This window comes from Sander lucioperca, chromosome 10, assembly GCF_008315115.2.
Source record: "Sander lucioperca isolate FBNREF2018 chromosome 10, SLUC_FBN_1.2, whole genome shotgun sequence".
Taxonomy (NCBI): Eukaryota; Metazoa; Chordata; class Actinopteri; order Perciformes; family Percidae; genus Sander; species Sander lucioperca.
The window spans coordinates 31,054,304-31,078,044 of NC_050182.1; the positions used below are offsets into that span (position 1 = coordinate 31,054,304).

The following is a 23,741-nucleotide window of genomic DNA, read 5'->3' on the forward strand; positions in this document are numbered from 1 at the left end:
AGGCATCTTAGTGAATGTGGGAATTTTAAATAGGTGAAATATTCCCACAGCATTTATGTCCTGCTGTGAGTCATGACAGAGAATTTGCATATCAGCCTTCTTTCTTGTCTTCATTCTGTACATTTGCTGTTCATTCCTCCATCTCTTCCTCCTTGTCATCTGGCAGAAAATCTACAGAATTTTTTTTTGTGTGTTTTTCTGTCAACATGTTGTGTGTTTTTATGTCAACATGTTGACAGGCACAATGACTCTGTGTGTGTGTGTGTGTGTGTGTGTGTGTGTGTGTGTGTGTGTGTGTGTGTGTGTGTGTGTGTGTAAATGCTTCTTATTTTGTGTTCTCCTAGCTGGAACCTGCAGTTAGTGAGTGTTGAACAAAACAGCCTTGACAAGTGGAGACTGAACACCTTCAGTGCTTTGTCCCCAAAACAAAATCTAATGTTGTCCTTATTTAAAGGATCTATATCTCACTGTCATACCACTATCATAAAACCTTCAAATCAATAAATGGCTTAAATGCAGCTTAAAAAAATGATCTACTATTTTACTAAGACACCCTTTTTACAGTCTCAGATCTGCAGATGGAAGTCTAGACTTGAGTCCAAAGGTAATCACTAAACCTTTGAATCTCTTTCAAGAAATGCAATGACTGAGCTTGAAATATTTTATTATCTTAACTTTTTTTTTTTTTTTTTTTCTTAATTTTACAGTCGGACTTTTCCATTTTATTGTGGTTTATTATCACTCTGTTTTTGCTGGTCTTTTTGTTTGCTGTATTTGTTTCTGCATTTGTTCTTAACTCAAGGTCCCCTTGTTCTGGAGCTTTCAACCAAATCCCAAATCACATGGATCTGCAAATTGAGTTTGCTTAGTTGTTATTGATTCTGACCTAAAAGTTGATGTAAAGGACAACGTGATATGGTAAAAAGCTCCAATAGAAGCAAACAAGTCAACCTTGAGTTGAATTTATTTTGTCAACTTCTGTCTGCAATGCTAAGCATGAACTTCAAGCTTACTTTGTAAAAAGTAAATTAAGACCAAACACAAATATTACTGGTGCAGGATACACTGTTTTTAATGTGGGGAGTTAGCATCATCTTGTCCTTTGTGGTTCAAATCCGGTACATCTGTCCCTTGCTTTTCCTTCTTTCTTTATAACCCCGGTGCTTACTTTTTGAATCACACCACCTCACCTTGTGTGCTCTCCTCTCCTGCTTTGCCTTCATCTCTGCCAGAAGGCCACTGCCCCCCATCATCTGCAACCCCGGGTACCGCCTGCCTCCCTGAGGACTGCCTCGGCCGTCTGAACTCTCCCAGGGCTCGTCTATAGAATCTGGCGTCCTCAGCTCCTCTGAGCGGTCTGAGCTGCTGCTGTAGTCTGTGGGCTGCGAGCGGCTGGAGGCGTCTCTGCAGTGAAGACAGAAATTATTAGAGAATCAGGAATCTGGACTGGTACATTGAGACTGATGTAGTTAGTGGGTAATAGGTTGTTCTATAACAGAAAATATTCATCTATACCTGGACTTTGGCTCAGGTGCTGGGCTCTTTACTGCCACCTTTGGTGAGGAGGGCTCCTCAGGGATGGAAGCCGTCGTCGAGGCTACATAGGCTGAGGATGGACCTGAAGCTGGAGGGGTCGCCTGGTTTTTCTCGGATTTATCTGATTTGTCAGATTTATCTGCTTTGTCGGATTTGGCGGAACGTTTGATGAGGTTAAGGAATCCTCCTTTACTCTTCTTCTTCTCTCCATCCTGAGATTCGGAACTCTTGGAACGTCTGATATTAGAAAGAACAAGAGACAAAAATACTTAATAAAATTAAGAGTACAATGTACTGCAAAAAATGTGCAAGAGAGTCATTTATGAGAAAAATATAAATAAAGCATACTTGGAATCCATCCTGGTGACCTTTGTAGAGAAAAACTCATCCACACCCTCATCCACCCTTCCCATGAGGCCATTCTGCTCCCCATCCTGAGATGGAGTACTGTTGATTTGCTGAAAGAGGAAGTTAAAGAACCTGATACCATGTCCGGACATCTGACAAACAGTAGATCTACTGTCTCCGTGCATGGGAGTACTTGGTATATATCTTTTGTGTTAAATGTTATCTTGCAAGTAAATGAAAGTAAGCCTCTCCTGGAGCCACTAATGTCTTGAACTTAACTTAAAAAATCCATGCAAAGCTTTACTCACAGGTATTTTGCTGGAATGCGTTTTCTTGTTCCGGCGGGGTCGCAGTTTGGTGAAGTGCTGCAGCTTTTTTTCCTCCTCAGATGGCAGCTCCACCATCACTCCTGGCGCTCGGTGCTCCAGTTTGGGCAGGACCTGAGATGGAGTAGGTGGAGTTTGAGATGAAGGGTCCTCCATATGGACAGGGACGTCCTCCAGGGCCTTGTCCAGGTCAAACTCCATCTCTGTAGATTGGACGGTTATTAGGTTTGTGATTAGATAAACATTAAATCAACATCAGTATTAAGGATTTATTTAAAAGACCAAATATTGAATGATTACAACCAGCCAGCCAAATCCATCATCTTTTTATAGTATGAAGCAGAAAGATAATGTACTATTTGATTATAATACAACTCAATGTCATATAAAATATATACAAAAAAATATGTAATTAACTGCTTACCAAAGGCACGAGACACCGGCCGAAGCATTCTGCTGTGGATGCTCTTCCTCTTGGATTTAGGAGTCACCTGAAAGAGGACAATAATCAGACAAAAGTTGTGGTAATTGTTAGCAAAAGATAAGCGATGTTCTTATCCTGGGAAACAATTAAACAAGCAATATTGTCAAAACTCATACAGTTTAGCTGACTCAGGCTGTTGGATTCCTATTCGGGATTCTGTTCACAGCTTATTTGTAACTACACTAGATTTGACAGTCTGCCAGCTTGCACTAAGACCAAACACCATCCTACTTAATCACAACAGTCTTAATATAATTAACAAACTGTAGAGGTTCTGTATTGGTTATAACACACACGTCTTGTAATATTTTTTCCTTTGGGTTAAAATGTGTGCCATGATGACAGTGTAAGCTAGAGTAAGACAGTAAGTAAGAAAGTAAACACAGTAACACATGTTGCATATTATATTACATTTAGGTTATGATGATGACAGTGTATTGAGTGCAGAGGAGCAGTGCAATGTGGCTGGATGCATCCATACTGTAGTTTTTCTACACTCTTTATAATAAATCACAGGGATCAAATATCTAAATACAGGAGATTTGATGTGCTGTAGTTTAAGCTACAGCACAGAGGACTGTGTAGCAGGCAGGCATAGTGATGAGAGTCAGAGAAGAGAAAGAACAGTAAGATGAAAAGAAAGTGGATTGAAAGGAGATTATAGAGGGACAGTCCAGAATTACTTACACTGGTGCAGCACAAAATCTCCATGGAGCAAAGGTGTAAAGAGAAGGAAGAACAGAGGAAAAGGAGATTGAAGAGGAAGAAAGACAACACACAGTAAAGCCTAGTGAAGACAAAAATAAAAGAGATAGCTGGTTCCATGTAAAACAGGAGAAAGTAGAAGTAAATAGGATAGAGAGTGATATAAGATGAAAAGAGAGGTAAAACACCAGAGAAACAGACAGGACAAGAACATGCAGCTTCCTGTTGACTGCAGCCTGCATTTACTGTACTGTACATCACAACTAACACACATCGTCACAGCGATCGTTTCTACAACAAATCTACATAGAAACTTGTTAAAAAGCAACCATTCCTCATCTCAAGAACCATGGGATTTTCACAGAGGTTGAATAAACTCGAACAGTGGTAGATGATAAGTAAACATTCAGTCTTAGACAGTGCACCAACAGGGGTCATTATATTTGGGGGAGATTTGAATAATATTTTTAGTTCAAAGGACAGCTCAACAACAACCAGAAAGGTAAATCCACCAAATAAAATCCTCAATTTCTTATTTACTAATGACCTTCAGGATGTATGGAGGACCTTACATCCTAATATAACAGATTATACATATTTTTCACATGCGCAGAATAGCTATAGTCAAATTGATTATTTGTTTATTTCAGGGAGTGAAGTAGATAGAGTTGTAACGAGTAAAATCAATGATATTGTAATATCTGATCATGCTATAGTGACATGCGTGTTGTCACCTAAAGAAAACATAACATCTCACAGGATCTGGAGAATGAATAGAAAATATCTAATGGATACTGACTTTCTGGAATATGTCAATAGCCATATAGATCTATTTATAGAAACAAATGTGAAAAGCAGGGATCCCCAGGACAGACCGGGTATTGACATAGTTTGGGATACTTTTAAGGCATACCTAAGAGGAGTTATGATCGGATATGCGTCAAAAAAGAAAGCGGAATTTGATAAGGAATTAGATAAAGTGAAAGAAGAGATAAAATTACTCCAGAGAGCACATAAGACCCAAACAAATAGCAGCAATTATAAAAAACTACAGGAAGCTAAATTAAAACTGGACAGTCTTGTTATTTAAGAAAGCAGAGGACTTTAAGTATAATTCTAACAAAATAAATTATATAGCTGCCAATAAATCAGGCAAGCACCTGACCTCTTTAATAAAAGAAAGTTTTGAAAAGGAAACCTATAGTTTTAAGAGGTGTAAACTCAAACAAAGTCCACACAAATAATCAGGCCATAAATAATGAATTTAGATCATTTTATGAAGAATTATATACTTCAGAAATAAGAGACCAGGACCCTCTCCCTTTCTTAAAATCAATTAACCTAAAAAGTCTCTCTTGAGCAAATTGAAGATCTTAGTAAGGATATAACCAACATAGAAATACAATCTGCTATAAAAAACTTTACCCCTAAAAAAGCTCCAGGAATGGATGGTTTTCATATAGAATTTTACACCACATTCTGGGCTAAAATTGATTCTTTATTCACATAAGTGGTTAACTCGGTACAAAAAAAACAATAGTCTTCCTGAAACAATGTATCAAGCGACTATATCTGTTATACCAAAACCAGGTAAGACTTGCGAAGTACCTTCTGATTATAGGCCTATAAGCTTAATAAACTGTGAGAGGAAAATTTTGAATAATCGACAGACACAAACTATCACGCTTAATACATTACGACCAAGCTGGTTTTATACAACATAGGGATTTAAGAACTAATACTAGAACTTGTATCTCCCTCACACAATATGCAAAGAAACATAAAATAGATTTAACATTAATGGCAGTTGATGCGGAAAAGGTTTATGATAGACTAGAATGGTCCTACTTGTTTAAAGTTTTGTAGGTATACAATTTTCCATTAGATTTTATGAATATGATTAGAACCCTGTAGAAGTCTCCTAAAGCATATGTATATACAAACGGAATTCTATCAAAACCTCTCTCATTAACTAGAGGAACTGCCCAAGGATGTCCTCTTTCACCATCATTATTTGCATTAGCAATTGAACCCTTGGCTCAAGAAATTGGAGAGACAAAAGAGATAGGAGGTATCGAGATTGGTAAAAAACAGTTTAAATTGAGCCTATTCGCGAATGATTTATTACTTTACTTAAATAACGCAGTCACCTCAGTTCCACATGTTATGAAAATAATTACAACCTTTTCAGGGATCTCAGGTTATAAAATGAACATTGCAAAAACGGAGCTGTTGGCAATAGACTCTTGTAAAAAGGACTTGGAGAATCTCACACAATTTCGGATACAGGAAAAAAAATATAAAATACCTTGGAATCTATATTAGTCATCAGAAAATAGGGCTTCCCAGGCATATACATATTTGGAGCAATCCATCAATAAATTTACAGAGCACGCAGCTTTACTGGGAAACATGGATAAAAGGTGGAATCAAGCAGTTGTCAGATGTCACAAACCACGACACTGTTGCACCATTTAGTGAATTAAAAAGCAAATATAACCTAAAAGATGGAGAATTATTTAGGTATATGCAACTGAAAAACTGGATTACCTGCAATTTTGACTTGGAAAAGAACATTAGCCCTGAAATGTCTAACATTTTAAGCCAAAGCAACAAAAAAAGGAGGCTGATCGGCTCTATGTACAATTTACCGATAAGCATGGAAAGCAGTGATGAATTATTACAAAGTATATACAATAAATGGACGGAAGACCTAGGGGTTGACGTTAAAGAAAAATGGAAAGAAAGCTTGTCACTAACATACAAATTAACTACTAACGAAAATCTGTGTCTAATACAGTTTAAGATAATAACAAGAATATATTACACTAGAGATAAAATAAACAAGTTTGATAACACATCATCAAATATATATTTAAAATGTAATCTATATTGTGACTCCCTTATGCATGCCTTTTGGTACTGCAAAGGAATTAAGAAGACTTGGGAGAGTATAGAGATTTGGTTATCTAAGTATACTAACAGAAAAATCATATTCTCTCCAAAAAGTGTATTTTTCAAGATATAGAGGGAATAAGATATCCAACTTGTTGGCAGATACTTTTTTCTTCTCTTATCTTTAAAAAATTGCAAAATTGCAAAATTGGAAAAATAAGGAAGCACCTTCAATAGAGAATTGGAAGGCCCTAATGAAGTATTATCTGTGTATTGAAAGATCAATGTCAGAGGACAAAAATAAAAATAAACAATTTGATAGCCAATGAAGCAAAATTTATAATGCCCTCTAGAGCATGTCTTTAGAACCCCCTTTATTATTTTATTTTACTTATTTGTGTGTGTGTGTGTGTGTGTGTGTGTGTGTGTGTGTGTGTGTGAGAGAGATCTGTGGTGAATGAGGACCAGCAATGTGTTGGTAAATGGGGACGGGGTTGGGGGAGGTGGGCGGATGGTGGGGTGGGTTGATATAATCAATAATAAGTATTGAGGGAAGCATAGTTTATAAAAAATAGAGATGAAATTTTGACGAGCTCTGATTTTGATGAAATTTTGAAATCTGTCTTTATGGATTTGTTTATTTTTTTTTATTTGTTGTTTTGCCTTTATTTGATGTAATTTCTGGAACCAAATTATGATCACCCACAGAAATTAATAAAAATAAATTCTAAAAAAAAAAAAAAAAAAAAAAAAAAGAAAAAAAGATAAGTAAACATTCATTTATTTCAAATGGTTCACTCTCTCTCAGTGTCCTTCTCTCTTTCCATGTCCGTAGTCCTCCTGGAGAGTATACTTCACTCACACACATATAAACATTTATGACAAATGGTTTCCTATTGTCATTCTTCTATCACAGAATCAAATCTGACCCAATTCTTTTTGGCAAACATGAAACTTTTGTCTTGCTAGACTCAGGCAAATCTCCACACACATATCTGCCCTGATACAGAACATATAAGCCAACATGAACGGTCACTTATAAAAGCAGTAAGCATACTTTTTTGTTGTTGCAAAAAGGTCACTTTACTGAACATCAATACCAAAATAAATTCTCAATTGTCTAAAGTAAATGCAGAGATGCCAATGCCAATCTTTCCAGTAAAAGGTAATATTACGTCAGATGTAATTGCTTGTATTTGTGTCAACAACTAAATGTAACAGGTTGCATTTAATTATTTCATTTTACTGAAAATCCAGTCACATGAAAAACACAAGAGAGCTAGATTATAATTCATGAAACATCATGGACAGTTAAAACACACATTTCCACCCAAACCTACCATGCATGTCTCTAGATCCTCCAGCCTCTCAGCCTCCAGGAGCTCGGTCGATGCCCGTTTAGGAATCTTCTCCTCTGGGACGTCCAGATCCACCGACTCCTGCTGCACCAAGGGGCGACCTCGCCTCACCAGATGGTCTGCCTGGGAGGACGAGAGGAGAGGAAACAGGGAGCAGAGGTGTTGTAGGAAGAATATATGGGTGCAAGGAGGAGAAGAAAGAGGGAGAAGAGAAGATGTGGACAGGCAAGTGGAAAGAAAAGGTGAACCGAGAGAAAAGGCGGAATTTAAAGAGAAAGGAGGATGAAAAGGGGTTTCATAGAGATTTACATATGTCACAACCAAAAAAAAATTAGATTTTCAAATTAACAGCCAAAATGAATGTGTCAGTGAGCCAGTTGAGAGCCCTTATGACTTTAATCTTACCAGAGTGTGTTGCGAAGTGGAAAGAGCCTCCAAAATCTCATCAACAATGCGATCGGACAGAAAGGACGCTAGACTCAGCTTCACCTCACTGACACAGAGGGAGAAAGAGAGTGATGGTCAGGTAACAGAAACAAACATAACTACAGAAAGATCTCAGGGAGACACAACACACACACACATGCGCACACACACACACGCGCGCGCACACACACACACACACACACACACACACACACACACACACACACACACACACACACACACACACACACACACACACACACACACACACACACCTGATCTTGTTGATAATATCCACCCCAGACTGCTCGAGGAGGGTTTTGGTGACAAAGCTTTTGGGTACGACCATCTTGGCTGAACTGGCCTTCATTAGCTCTGGACGAAGACTACTCCTCTTCATCACATGGGGACACAGAGACTCTGCTGCATCCACCATCGACTCCAAGAGAGTCTGAAAGGAAGGAAGATAAGAGATGGATGGATATGAGCGAGTGTGTGTATATAATGAGGGCTTTGATTAAAGCAACTCCTGGCTGACAAAGCGAGTATACATCTTGATTTGATAACCCACCAGCAAATAACTTCAAACTTTTTTTATCTGAAATTGGTTGGTATGAAAAGTGCTCTATAAATAAAGATTATTATTATAATAAATCAAATAAAGTGTGTTGAAGTCTTTTCCTTGGATTCAGTGTTTTCTGTTCACTGCCTGTAGGTGGTGCCTATTTTCTAGTTTTCAGTCTATAAATTACAAACAGACCCTGTAAACCAAAAATACTGTGAAAATGATTTACTTGACCGCTTGGAAGTATTAGATTTGTTTTATTAAAGTATTCTTTTTTTGGTGGCTACACTTTATGGTTTACCTTACCATTTTCTATCATCTCTGGAGTATAGGTCCCTACCTGTAGTTGTTGGTCCATGACAGTAGTCACCTCCCCAGCCATAGACTCCAGTTTCTCCTGGATGGGTCCCGCTGACGAGCTGTTCATCTCCTCTCTGGCAGCTGATCCTAGGTGGTAGAGGTTAGGGAGCAGCTAAGGAGACACAGAGAGAAGGACAAAGGATGGACATAGGAATCAAAGAAAGGATGTAGGAAATTGATTTTCAAATGATCTTCTACAGAAAACATTTTCATTCACGTGCACCAGCGAGGCCCGTGTGTAATGTGTCTTTCCTCACCGTTTTAGAGTTCCTGGCATCTTTGATCAGGTTCTCTGCTGACCTGACGTCCTCCAAGATGGCGTCTGTCTCCGAGTTCCTCAGAGAGTTCAGGTGGTCCTGCACCTTCACACAAATCCTGTCAATCATCTGGAAGACAAAAACAAGACATGAAATGTCAAATGATTAATACGTGTTTTAGTTTTTCTGACTTAAATAAATAAACAGCTAAACACTCTAGGTTTAAATGCTATATGAGTTCAATACCCAATATACATATTTAATAATTATTTTGTTGCAGGTTGCCTTGATCTGTGTGATGCTGATTTACCTAAACAGAAATAACTAGTGGCTAGACACACTGCTTAATGAAACGTAGCTTTGTCTTCACAGAATATAAATGTGATCTACCAAAGGGAGAAGTGAGTGTAATCAGGGCAAGCTTTAAACTTTAGTACCAAAAAAACAAAAATCTCTTTTTGCCAGGGAAAAGATGTTCCTCTTGTCTCAAGACTAGACCAAAACAATCTTGAGCGGCTTTACATAAACAGTTAAGTAAGCGTAATTTTTTATTTTGTATCAAACAATACAGTCCTATCAACTTTATAAACAATTATAGATTAAGTGGTCACAAACGTATAGATTATAGATATAGTGTATATGAATGCGTTTGTATCAGTTTATTGACACACCTGTTGTGTGGTTGTGGTCACGATGCCCTGCTGCAGCCGATAGGCTTGTTCCTGTAGGTATTTTCTGGTTTCATGGTTCCTGTACAGATAATTCTCAATCTGGGGAGAAAACACAAAGCAACTGTCACGATGATATATAACAACCGGCTATTCTGTTTGATTTTCCCTGGAGTTGTTGCATATAGGGCATTTTTCTACACTATATAAATCCTGTAACGCTATTACAGTGCAGCTGGAGGAACCAATGAGAATTCTTAACATACCTTTAGCAAGGCGTCCTCTGTCTTCTCAGGGCTGGCCTTCAGAGCCTGGGAGGCATCGATGATGGGGATGGGCATGAAACGAATGGTGAAGTTCCTGATGGACACACAGTTAGTTCACATTACAGAGGAAGGGAAAGAGGCAGAGATGTGTGAAGAGATGCGCAGATACAGACAGGTCTTCCAATAAACACGAAGGAAAATGATGCATTTGAACACACACATATAGTATAAGGCAATATGATGCACAGTTCAGCGTCTGGTATTTTACTCACTGTAGTACAATAGTAAATATATACAGTAGGGAAATGCATCCACTTGTGGTATTGCTTGCTACATTCATTTATAATTTAAGAATATCTGCATATTTTTTTACAAGGTTAACTTGCTGTCATTAAGCGTATTGAACCATGACATATACAGTAATTATATGCCATGGTTCAATCAGCATATTGAGAGTGTGTGTGTTGGAGACAGCAGTACATGTGGCCCAGCCCCTCAGCTGCTCTCACATTGGTCTATAACAGAGGAATGAATTGGCAGCATTAGAGAGGTTACTGATCTTGAAATAGGTCACCACACAGTATTAATTTTCATATTAAAATGGAGATGAAGAAGGAATGACAGGAGGAAGAAATGAAGACAGTAGAATGGAAAGCAGAAGGCACAGATAGATGAAAATGAGGGCATTTGAAGGCAAAGGAAAGGCAGGAGGGGGAATCAGATGTTGTGGTTTTTAACCTTAAAGGCAAAATGATTCATATTTATTCAGATATGCCTGGCTTCACGATAAACACATGCACACAGCGAAGCACCACGCCAGGCAACATGGTCCCAAAACTAATAAAGATTTGACTTCTGTGTGAACCCATCTGCTCTCTTACCTCGTCTCTCGAACTCACAGGCAAGGACATGGCCATGGCATGGCAAACAATTACATTTATTACCAATAAAGCTGCTGATTTCCTTTTCAATTCATTGATTGTATGCTTTATAATTTAAAATCTTCAAATAAAGTCTTCAAATCACTGGTTTTGTCCAAGTAACAGTCTAAAACCCAAAGATATTCAGTTTACTATCACATAACATAAAGAAAAGCAGCACATACTCACAAAAGCTTAAACAAGAGAATAGCTGGCATGCTTACTCAAAAACAATGATAAACGATTAATCAATCAACCAACTTGGAATATTATATAAACTCTGTTCCCTATTGATCCCATTGCATGCATGTGGGATGCTGTCACTTCATTTCTACACAGCTTTTATCATTTCTGATCTTATTTACATGATCAAGCTTTAAATTAGGTCCTTAATGCCCTTGAAATGTAAAGTACTATATGTCTATGATGATCAAAAAGCATTTATACTGTATCTTTTGATGCTGATAAAAACAGGAGACTTTGTATACTTTCTCTGTTCACTTGAAAATGCCTACTTGCACTTAATATGTTGCATTATTGAAAGTCTGGGGAAACCTCTGAAGAATGTAACGTCGAGCATTATGAAAACAAATCTGATAAAAAATAGCACAACAGACTTGAGAAAATTGAGTGAAGGGAGCATGCACAAAGAAAATTGTTATTTCAATAATGCAATACAGAAACTCAGATGGGAAATGGGTAGATGTGCTGCAGGGAGAATATGATAAACAGAGAGAGAAGATGAGAGAAGTGGATGTACAGATGTGTCCCAGAAGAAAATGTAGTGAGATGCACATGTCATTTCCCACTCAGAGAGAATATTGAACATGCAAAAAGTAGACAAAAGTCTGATTTAATCAGTCTCGACTTGTTAGGTCTCTCTTCCTTTCCCTTCCTCAGCATTTTTTTCCCCCGCCATTGCTTCTTTGTTGTTGTATTCCCTGTGTTTGTCACTCTCTGGTTTACTTCCTCTCATCCTCTCTCCTTCTCTTCCTGTCTAAACACACCTCAAGGTTTCCTCGTGCTCAGCACAAAGCCAAATGACATCTGGGCTGCAACAGTTAACCACACATGTATCCCTTCAGCAGCTTTCATGTAGCACACCAGTGTATGTATACTGTTAGAATAAAGGTGTAAAAGTGCATAGTAGCATTCATAGATTTATTATTTTATTTCGAACTGTAGTACACAAGCAGAAGGTCATCAGCATTCAGGTGTGTGTATGTATATATATATACACACACACACACACACACACACACACACACAGTCTCAGTATAAACAGATACAGACAGAGCTACTTACTTCTCCAGAGCGGCTGCTACATCCTGAAGACCCTGAGGGCCGGTGTTGTTCTTATCCCAAAACACAGTCCTGCACAGACAAACACACACTGTGACACAAACAAATCTGGAACTTATGAATCCAGAGAGATGATCTACTGACAACCAAGAGGCACTATGAAACTGTGTTGTGTCAAATATTTCGTACAACAAGGTGCAGGCGTATTTAATTTCATCCAATGTTCCCCTTTGAGGTGAGTTTTCAAATTAAATTCCATAAGAAAGAAATTTGCATGGGTTTCAGTGCATATAGGGTCAAATATAAGGCAGCTTTTAGTATGTAAGGTGTAAAAGAATGTGATTTATTGTTAATTATAATTGACAATCATGTGACATAGCCTACCCCTGCACATGTTCTCACCTGAGTTTAGAGTTGATCTGTAGCGCCTTGGCCAACATCTTGGCTCCCATGTCCCCCATGGCGTTCCCGCTGATGTCTAACCTGGTTAGCGAGGAGTTGCTGCCGAGAGCGTTCAAAACGATGGTCAGATCACTCTTCAGTCTGGAGTCTGCTAGAGACAGAGAGGTGAGGGGCTGGGGGTTTGGGGAGAAAGAAGGAAGTATATATAAGGGTGGGAGGAGGTGAAAAGAAAAAAGTGTTGAGAGAGGGTTAATATTACGAGAACAAGAGGTTAAATACAGTCATATGATTGTTATATCTGATTTGTTTGTGACTGACACAAAAGCAGGACAATCTTTGGTTTATCTGCCGCCTGCAGGCTGTTCAATAGAGTCAGACATGATGAACTGCCCTCCAGTTCTGTGTTTATTTAGTTTTGGCATCACCAGCAAGCAAGCATTGAAAAAATGTTTTAGTCTTGTTGTATATCACTGCCAATGTTAACAAAAGTTATTGTGATTTATGACATTGAGAGCATTAATATTCCTTTTACCACTGCCAGCTTGTTTTCCTGCCAAATTGACCTTGAATTTATTCACTGTCTATGGATGCTAGGTTTCCCTGTGTCTTCTATTTACTGTATGTGACTTATTTCCTCAGAAAATGTGAGCATCAATGAAAACATTACAAAGCATCCCTTTTCCACATTCAAATGCTGATAAAGATTCACTTACTGCCTACCATTTAAGTCAGACTAGTGTAAACACCAGGTAATAAATCTGGGTTATTTACTTATTTTTCAAAATGGCCTGTCCTCCAACTTTTTTGCAAATATAACACTAATTATAAAACTATCTGTTCCTGCAGGGGCTGGTGACTCAAAAGAGCAAGCCCCAATTTAAACATTCATCAGAGGATCAAGTGGACTTGCAAAAGATTTCTCTAAAATGTCAGAGGTATTATTATTCAAACCAAGGCACTCCACAAGGCAAAATGAAAAATGCAGCACTGGATCAAATGGATTTCGTTGTGATGTGAGAGTGATATGAGGGCTTACAAATGTCCAACAGCGCCTGTCTGTTCACCAGATTTGAGCTACTCTATGATGCATGCCATTTACACAGCTGGAGACTCCTGGGGGCCGTTTTCAAAAAATGCTGTGTCGTGCTCTAACAGTACACAGATGCAAAAGCATACAGCACTGTAAGAAGTAAGTCCCAGTAAGGTTTGAATGATGTGCAAGTTCCTCTCTAATGAAGCTGTTGCCTTTAAAGGAGACTGATAAAGTTAAGGGTATTTTATAGGCAGATTCTTTTGGGCAGCAATGTACAGTATGTGTGATGGAATAGAATCAACAGGGTTATAAAAGGCAGAAAATTACTTTTTTATGTCTTGTCTGAGGATGCAGAAAGAATTATTTACTGCCTGCATGTGCTCCTTTGTGGCACCGAGCAGACATTAAACATGCAAATTTAAATAGGTACAAGTTTATGGACGAGTAGCCACGGTAGCTTATTCTTACTCTAGTGACGTGAAGTAGAAAACAAGATTCTATCACTGGGTTTCTATAAGCTAAACAATAATAAAAATAAAAACCTGGAGTAAAAATATCCTACTGTAGCAGAAATCTAGTGCACCAAAACCATTGGTTTTTAGCAAGAAATGTAGAAGAAAAGAAGTATACAATGGTAACATTTGTATGTTGTGCTGACAAAAGTAATTATAAGTCCTGTCCCCTTCTATGGCAAATAACTTTCAGGGGCTTGGATTCTCAGCCTTTATTAATACTGAAATTGTGAAATCATTATCCTGTGTACGCATACACGTCTTGTTTAATAAAACCAAGACAATGAAAAATTGTAACCCAAGATGTGCAAATAAAAGTGACTTTATACCAGAGACAAATTAATCTATTTAATGAATGTCCGAAAAATGATGTCTTCTGCATCTTCTCTTATCTTACTGCCATAACAAACCATAACAATTATCAGCATGGTATGATAATTACTATTAAGAAGCTTTGGTCTGTGGTTTTGCATGTGCTGTAGTTTGTATAGGGAATTAATATACAAGAAATACATTTGCTGTCAATGGTGGCAGATTTGCTGATAAAAAAAGTATAATCTGATGTTTTATTTTGATATAAGATTTTTGTTCTATAAAAGATTTCTGCAATTTGTTTTTAATTTGTGAGGTTTTTCTTTCGGTGGATCAAGGGAATAGTTCAGCATTTTGGGGAAAGATACTTATTCGGCTCTTGCCGAGTATTAGATGAGAAAATACTGCACTCATGTCTGTGCAGTAAATATGCCAGCAGCCACTTATCTTAGCTTAGCATAAAAAAACAAAACAAGGAAACCGCTAACCTGGCTATGTCCAATTGTAATTAAGCGGCCTTGCAGTACCTCTAATGCTCACTAATTAACTTCCTTATATCTTTTAAGTGTGAAACTAGTGTGAAACCAGAGCCAGGCTAGCTTCTGCACAAATATAAGAGTGATATCAATATTCTCTGAAACACTGTGTATCTGTTTATATTCAGGCAGATCTGAGATCTATCTAAGATCTATCTGTCTGGACTCAGGTCAGGACACAGAAACACAACAGGGTAAATGTGCTGCCTGGAGTTGTGTGTTTGTGTGTTATAATTATTCTGTGTTCCTGGCTATACACAGGCAAAAAGAGGAAAAATGTGCTGCTGAACAAAATTTGAAATTTGTTATCACTACAGGCCTTCACTTATCTGTGTTTGCACATCAGCTCTGGTTGAAAGATACCCAGGAGAGTGGTTACACACTTCTCTCTCCAACACACACATAGCGAGACAGGATAACATGCACATATTCTAAACACAAGCGTGGCGCACACAACATGCAAGTGCACACATTACATCCTTGATCCATAGAAATCCATGCACCACAGCTACTTTCATCAACAAACCCTTCTATGAGATCATCTCTTATATAAGCTACAAAAGAACTATATTATCTGCTACTTTTACTTCCTACCTTTTTTTTATTCCTTATTATCCACCCCTAATGAACATCCTCTGACCTACAATCTTTAACCTCTGCATATCACTTTTTCAATACCCATCCATTAAGTTTCTCCCTCCTTTCCTTCTCTTTCTGATCCCACCTGCACAGCCAGATAACCAGCTCATTCATTTACACTATCTTCCCATCAACATCTCTCTCACACACACTCACACACACACACACACACACACACACACACACACACACACAGTATCGAGAGACCGATCCAGAACAGAGCAGCTCAAAAGGACCATCAATCTAGCACATTCGCCTCTGTGGTAGACAAAAAAAGGGCAGGCACCGGGGCAAAATCTGTTACAGCTCCCATGATGGAGAAAGAAATAAAAAGAGTGTGATGGATTGAGAGACAGAAAGTAGGAGGGGGGGGCAGCTAGAAGCTGGAGAAGATGCCTTTATTTAATGCAGGTTTTCTGAGCAAAGAAAGAAAACTAGAGAGAAACTAGCAGACAGCAATATGTAAAATAAAAAAAGTATGTCAGTTAGAAATGCTTGGATCATAATCCTGTGAGACATTTCCATGATGTACTGTACTTGTACTACTGTAGTAATTTATGCACCAGACCCTTTATATGAGTGAAACAGCATGCATATTTCAGTACAGCTCTCACAAACCACATGGTTTCAGTTTAATGCGACACTTTATTGATCACTGTAGGGTAATTATATTCACACCACCCTGCGCAGGAGAGGTCAGAGGTCAGCTGTAGAGCAGCTGGTGGAGATTCAGTGATTTGCTTTAGCTGGATGCTGGCTGATAATAGGATTTGAAACTGAAGCATCGGTTTGGAGGACTGTCCCCGTCACCATTTATCTCTTGTCCCACACAAAAGCCAGACAGAGAAGGAAATTAAAAACTCACCGACTCCTCTTCCTGAATCATGTGGACCAGGCTGTCCAACACTGGAGCAAGGTTTCTAAGTCAGACAGAAGAAAGACAGGAAGGACAATCTTTTAAAAACTGCATTGCACAGATTTTTCTATATACTCAAGTATAGAAAAATCTACAGAATATACTCTTTCTAGATTATTCTGTGCAATTCCATCTTGAATACAACATTTTGTAGATCTCTGGTCATCTTCATCCCCTCACTATGCACTTTGACTAAGTATGTAGTTGACAACAACAGTTCTCAGGGAGTAAGACAGAGATCAGTGCCATGTGGCATTTGTAAAATCAAACCCTGCCATCTATTTGACTCTATTGATTTCACGTTGGTTTGTAAATGGCATCTGACAGAGCAATCTGTGGTCATCCACAACAGACACACTAAGGCACAACCAAACCAAACCCAACCCGGGCCTAACCCCTAAGATTTATGTTAGCCCTGTACTGTACATGTCAGTTGTGCACAGTACAGGAGGAGTCCTGTACTGTATTTTTTTACAATGTCTTTATTGATTTTTCATTGCACTCATAAGTAGAACATTACAAAAGTCCCCCCCTGTCCCATCTGTTGTACTATAAGAGCTATACAAAAACTGCAAATTATATGACAGTATCATACAAAATGTACAGAACAATGGCATCTCTAGCAAAGTTATTATGCATAAATACAAAAAATAAATACAGGTTGCACCTTTGCTATCACCCTCCAAGACATTCCTTAGTTCTTTCCCCTTCTGGGGTACACACTTGTTTAAATTTTAGGTATCCTGTCTGTGCTGTATTCTTACTTGGACTTGATGTTGTTGAAGTTCTTGCCCAGAGACAGGTGTCTGATGGATCGGTTCTTGGCCAACCACACCAGCAGGGTGGACAGGTCTGAGTCCAGGCCTGGAGGTAGAGAAAATGGTTAACAAAAATAAGGTTAACTGGTAACATTATTTATTTATTTATTTCACATGAGGTTAAGGTTAGGATTGAAAAGTTCAAGTTATCTCACTGTTATCAGAGATGTCGAGGCTGGAGATGTTTGGGATCTCTGCAATGCAACCTTCAAGGATCTGAGAACCTCCTGATCGCAACTGGGAAGACAGAGGGCCACATTTTAAACACACAGGCACACATCCACACACACACACACACACACACACACACACACAAGCACACACTCAAACATACACACACTCCAGACACACACACACACACACACACACACACACACACACAAAAGTATGTGCAACTTGTAACACTTTGAATACATGACTCCTTAATTGCCAGCTACATTACTACTGGAATAAGACAGCTTTGGAGAACACTCCACCATGACTGCAAAATGTCACAGTGCTTTCACAAAGGCTTGCACTGTGGAAATGTTTGAACAAATACTGTGAAAACAACAAAGCAAGCGGTTTGATACAAAAACATCTGCATAGGTGAAACAAGCATTCGGTTTCAAAGGACAGACAACTAATAATCGATGACTAACTTAAAATGACTAACATGGTGATGGAAAATGACTGTACAGTCAATGAAAGTGACACATAACTTCAAACAACCCATATCATCCAGAATAGAAATATGGACCCCGGGAAGAAGAACATCAGCAGAAAATAAAGCATCTGCCAAAACAGACGTGCAAATAAAAAATGAGATGGAGGAATGAGATGTTAATTATTAAGAATGAGCACATTGGTACTTACACAATGGCCAAGCTTACAGAAGCATTAGGGGGAGAGAACAGCAACTCAGAGCCAAGCCAACAATTACCAGCAACAAAACACACAGATGCTTAATGAGCATACTTCTGTTTTCACCAATGACACACACACACATAGTTGCACAAACACACTCAACAAGAGTCATATACACAGTCCTTATTTTGCATGTTGTCAGCCCACTCAAAGCTCAGTTTTGGGCTGCCGCCACCAAACGGTTCATTAAGACCTCGAAAAAAGGATGGAACACATCATTTCCCCCCTAGCTTCAGTTGGGAAAGACTTGTATGGGAATCTACAATTAGATTTCCTGTGTAATTTTCATTCATGTGTTATCTTTAGCAATCCCACTGAATCTGCAGCAAGCTGTCTTTTTCTATTCGAGCAGGGGAGGAGATGAAGGCGAAGAGCCGGTGTGTGTGTGGGTGGGTGGGTGGGTGAGAGTTGTGATGAAACAATTAGGGACGGAAACTAAGCCCCCTTCCTCCCCCTCTGTTCATCTCTTCCCCTCCACCCCCGCCTGCTTTCTGCCAAGTATTCCATTATACAGCCTCTTAACAGTTTCACTGGCCTGTCAAATGGTTTTGGAGTGGATCCTATAAAGCTGATTGCATTGGATGAGTGTTACCTCCAAACTATTAAAAACCTCACACTCCAAACTTGAGCTGACAACGGCACTTACACAAATGCTGCTGCTAATATGAGTCACAGAAAGAATAAAGGAATACAATTAAGAAAACAAAACCAATGCCCCCCAAAAATCCACCAGTTGCAGTCTTTTGCTAAATCAGGCTTTTACTGTATTTTGCAGCATTGTTTGCTTTAACTGTGTTTCCTACTTACTTAGCATATTTACCAGCATTATCATCAGCATCCCTGTGCCTATGCATTTAATGTAACTACAGCTGTGGGATCTAGTTCTACTCTCCTCTGCAAAAACACTGTTGTCAGTGCATTTGGTTATACATTTAAAACTCTTTATTCATCTGTAATGAATGTTAGGTGCTTCAGCTCTATGCTACATTAAGATTTGATTTCAGTGCAGCCACGAGGAAATGATCCCTAACGAGCCATGCACAAATGCACAAATTGTAGAAGACTTTAAATAAAATGATTTATGAGGGGAAATGACGTGCAGTGTATCTCTGTCAGTCTTACCTCACAGCAGCTGAGGTCGAGAGACACCTCCTTCAGATTGAGATTACTGGCCAGGCCAAGCAGGAGAGCTCTAAAATAATGTGCACATAAAAACAAAAATGCAGTTAAAAAATAAAAAGAATTAAAAAAGAATTAAAGAATAAAATAATTAAATCATTTTAAAAAGGTATTACGAGATAGATTTTGATTTCTGAAAGTGTTTCATTGTGTAACTAAATGTAAGTAGACTGTGCATTCATCCAGGCTTCCCTACATGGATGATATGTTTTTTCCACTGTCAATATCCAAACTTTAAAGGGGTGATAGAATGATTATATAGGGTATTTCACACTGTTCCTTAATGTTTCTAATTAGGGTATGTAACATTGGTTGGGCTAAAAATGGCCCGGGTGCTGTTCTATGCACCCTAATGCAACCTTGTGAAATAGCCCTAGAATGAAACGAGAGGTTTTCTCCCTTTTATGGTATGCTCATGAATATTTAGATGAGCTGCGCACTGATTGGTTGGTTTACAACGAGCAAAGCTGGAGACATAAGGTGTTGAACCGTATATGTTTGAGCCTGAATGAGAGGAAGAATCTGATGTAGAGGAGCAACAAGTTGACCGTAGATTGGAAATGAGAGTCAGAGTGGTAAGTTTTGTCATTTAGCATTTACTTGCACCACGACCACGACCGGCAGCTCGTGGTGCTCTGTAACCAGCGCACAGTCACCTATGCTGGGGTAACTGAACCACCAACTGCCGCTTACCTGGAGCAGTTCGACCGGCATTTTGCGATGAAATGTGAAAAGTGTCAGCATTCCCTGTACAGCCTGGAACACTGCATTTACGACCGTGGTTAATTTTCAATATCCTTGAAAAACTTCCAAACTTTCTTTTTTGTAATTCCCGTGGAAGTACACAGAGCAGCGCACAGCTAAACTAGTGTCTGAGATCTACGCTGGTCTATATGTAAATTTTGGAGTGTGACAAAGGTACAGACTAGAGCCAAATAAGGTATAGCCACAGAGTTGACGTCAACTATTAGCTTAGTTGGGATTCGCCCGTTTTCAGCGGCAGTTTCAAATTGTGAGATTTGCAGAGGAAAGAGGTGTCAATGGGACTTTGACGTTCTCTGTATGCCCATTTTACCCACCGAACTGTCGTTATTCAACCATGACAAGGTAAACTCGGTTTTGCATTCTATCACCCCATTAAATATAAATAATACAACTTTTAGTAAAAAAAAACAGTTGGTGTTAGTGCAGATAGAGCTGCAGCAGCTGTCCTCTAATGCAGCTCCTCACTGTGATATAGGCTGACAAGACAAGTTTGTTCTGACTGTATCTGAAAGTCTAAAAATGTACAGCTTTAAATGGTGATACAGGTAATAAAGGAAGATGAGAAACAAAATGTACAGTCACAGAGAATGTGGGGCAGAAGCTCCTCAGACACATTAAATGTGAATGAATCCTTCTCTCACTTGAGGGCCTCTGGCGGCAGCTTGGTCCCTGACACGTTGATGGAGCTCAGAGACATGGCGCTGCTAAAGAAGTGCTTAAACGACGGAGGCACCTCTTTGCCTTTCCTACAGAAACAAAAAGACAGCAGGACATAAAATAATGCCAGATAGATACACCAATGACTTTAAATACAACATGTCACCAAACTTTCAGACACTTTTAAGCTCTTTTGATCCAACACCATATATGGCTCAATAATGACCTGAGATCAGGCCAGCATTAAGCTTTTAGTACTCTTGCCATATCCTAAAAGCCTGTGACCCAGTTTAGTTGTTATCTCCTCTTTAAGAAACTGTTTCAGCTCCACAAAACAAAGTCTTCAGAGAGGACTGCTCACCTCCTCCATTCCCTTTCTTTCCTTCCACTTCAACTGCAAAACAAAAGGTGATAGTGCATTTGCTGTTTTATCGCCAACCCTCTGAAATCATCTTCCCCAGATTTGCTGAAACTTCGGACTCTTTTTAGCAGCTTTTAAAAACCCATTCTCTCGTTGTGCTGTGTTTTTATTTTAATATATTTGTGTGTAATTGTGATACACTTAGTAACTGTGTGTTTTAAAAAGTGCTATATAAATGAAGCTTTACTTACTTACTACACTTACGTTCTCTCCTCCTCTCCCCATGCCTCCTCCTCTCTCTCACCTTTCCTCTGCTCATCTTCCCTCTCACCCCTCCCCCCACCACCACCACCACCATCATCTGCTGCCCTCTCCCCTTGATGAGGTCCTCAACTCCCCTAGAGGCACACTGCAACGAGATAATAAAGAGAACAAAAACTCCACCCACCGCCCATCTGTTACACGCTCACACGCATACGCAGGCACTCAAATTTGAACACACTTGAATCATGCACATTTACAAACCCAATGGAATCATGTTCCAACCAAATGTAATCATGTCTGTAATGGCACTTTGTAACCAGCAGGTGTCGCACATCAACATACAGACAGAGTTTTTGGCTAAAAGCAGCTACTGTTAACAAGTCATTTCAGGTCAAATCTGCCTCTTAGGGCAAAACGACAGTACTACATTAAGATGGGACGGAGACCCACAAAAAAGCCTCAGTGGGGTTATGGGGCCATTTTCCAGTGTGCACATGATGGATGACAACGTACAGGAGATCCCAGACCGGTTTCATATAAAAACAGGTTTGCGATGCAACTCAATATCGACATTGCATTTAGGCCCTGACTTTGCAAAAAGATGCAGCTGACAGTTGGGGATGCCTTTGGATGTCATCTCAACCTTCAAGCTACAGCATCAAATTCATTTATTTTCCTCTTTCACTGTTAGCACCACCCAGATGGCTCTTACCTGTGAGGGAAGATGCTCTTCGACACGTTAAGAACAGAGAGGTATTCGACCGAGCCTCGCAGCAGAGCTGAGCAAACCTGGAAGACACAGAATATATCACCATAACATCTGAGCTTAAGTATTGTTTCATTTGTTATGCTTTATTTGGAAACGTGCTTTAATAATCATGAGTTTTGAACATTGCACCTTCCAACCCTCACTCTTCTTGCCATTTTGTGTATGACTCTTATAAAGAGAGAAGAAGAAAGCATTGCATCTATGTTGTGTGTTTAGAAGTGTGTAAATGTATTTATATGTGGCTGTACGTGTGAGAGACAGAATATGATTTAGGAGCTAATCAATGTGTTCAGTGACAGGCTGACAGCTGGCTACATCTCAGACTAATCAATAAGCTGTATTTGGCTCTCAGACCCACATCAATACATCACATACGGTATTCAGATCGCTTCACAAGCAGCGGACCGCAACACAGATTGAGTGGGTGTGTACAATTAGATTGGACATTCCCTGCAACACCGATATCAATGGCTGGCACTTCATCTTACAATACAGCATAATGAGGGCCAACTCTAAATGCATGTTTGTTTACAGAAAGTAAATATCTTATTCTGTAGGGCCTGTTTTGTTAAAAATGTGTTATCCATTATTATATTTTTCTTCACTCGATTATCTTTTATTAGGCAGAGTATCATATCCGTGTGCCTCCTGACTCACCTGGTCCAATGAGCAGTCGGTGTTGGAGAGGTCAAGGTTTGCCAGGCTGTTGCGTTGACCCAGGAAGTGGTAGAAATGCTTAATGCAAAGTAAAACATGACACACTGTTACAAAAGAGTTATCTTCTGGAGAATATGTTAGCAGATTGACGTCTTGTTGACCATTGCGAGAAATGATTTCTCCTGTCAACTGCATGCAGCTTTTGTGAACTTCAATGAGGGTCTTTTATTTTATATTTTCTCTTTTATTATCCCACTATCACTTTCCTGCTCCAATTCATAGTTTTCCATCATTTCTGATTTCAAACCTCATTATGTTTCTTGACAAGGTGCAGGTCCTGGGGTCTTGCCATCCCCATGAGGCTGCCAAGCAACGGGGCGGGGACTCGAGTGAATAAGTTAACTTTAGAGGCTACTGTAGCTGTTTCAAGTCCTAGTGCTAAGCTAAGCTAACCAGCTGCTAGCACTAGCTTCATATTTACTGTACAGACATGAGAGTGGTATTGGTCGTCTCATGTAACTCTTGGCAAAAAAAAGGGGTTAAGCGTGTTTTCCAAAATGTCTGACTATTCCTTTAAAACAATCTTACGTCTAAATCTT

General features: G+C 39.1%; 1 protein-coding gene across 4 annotated transcripts in view; it reads right to left on the reverse strand.

The window, feature by feature from the left end:
- Positions 1–23,741, reverse strand: part of LOC116049231 (F-actin-uncapping protein LRRC16A-like) — a 78,094-nt gene that overhangs the window by 4,760 nt on the left and 49,593 nt on the right. For 2 of the 4 annotated variants that reach the window (XM_036006055.1, XM_036006056.1), the window contains exons 14-36: positions 23,143–23,220; positions 22,429–22,505; positions 21,076–21,180; positions 19,613–19,682; positions 18,440–18,451; positions 17,740–17,821; positions 17,531–17,630; positions 16,716–16,770; positions 12,819–12,991; positions 12,420–12,488; positions 10,195–10,288; positions 9,932–10,030; positions 9,261–9,389; positions 8,984–9,115; positions 8,354–8,529; positions 8,058–8,145; positions 7,635–7,775; positions 3,382–3,399; positions 2,635–2,701; positions 2,193–2,413; positions 1,885–1,994; positions 1,516–1,773; positions 1,191–1,404 (exon numbers count right to left, since the gene is read on the reverse strand). In XM_036006055.1, coding sequence (XP_035861948.1) covers positions 1,191–1,404; positions 1,516–1,773; positions 1,885–1,994; positions 2,193–2,413; positions 2,635–2,701; positions 3,382–3,399; positions 7,635–7,775; positions 8,058–8,145; positions 8,354–8,529; positions 8,984–9,115; positions 9,261–9,389; positions 9,932–10,030; positions 10,195–10,288; positions 12,420–12,488; positions 12,819–12,991; positions 16,716–16,770; positions 17,531–17,630; positions 17,740–17,821; positions 18,440–18,451; positions 19,613–19,682; positions 21,076–21,180; positions 22,429–22,505; positions 23,143–23,220 — 2,568 coding nt within the window. The remainder of the gene's footprint in view (positions 1–1,190; positions 1,405–1,515; positions 1,774–1,884; positions 1,995–2,192; positions 2,414–2,634; positions 2,702–3,381; positions 3,400–7,634; positions 7,776–8,057; positions 8,146–8,353; positions 8,530–8,983; positions 9,116–9,260; positions 9,390–9,931; positions 10,031–10,194; positions 10,289–12,419; positions 12,489–12,818; positions 12,992–16,715; positions 16,771–17,530; positions 17,631–17,739; positions 17,822–18,439; positions 18,452–19,612; positions 19,683–21,075; positions 21,181–22,428; positions 22,506–23,142; positions 23,221–23,741) is intronic. The other 2 variants (XM_031298696.2, XM_031298697.2) reach the window with 1 other exon arrangement.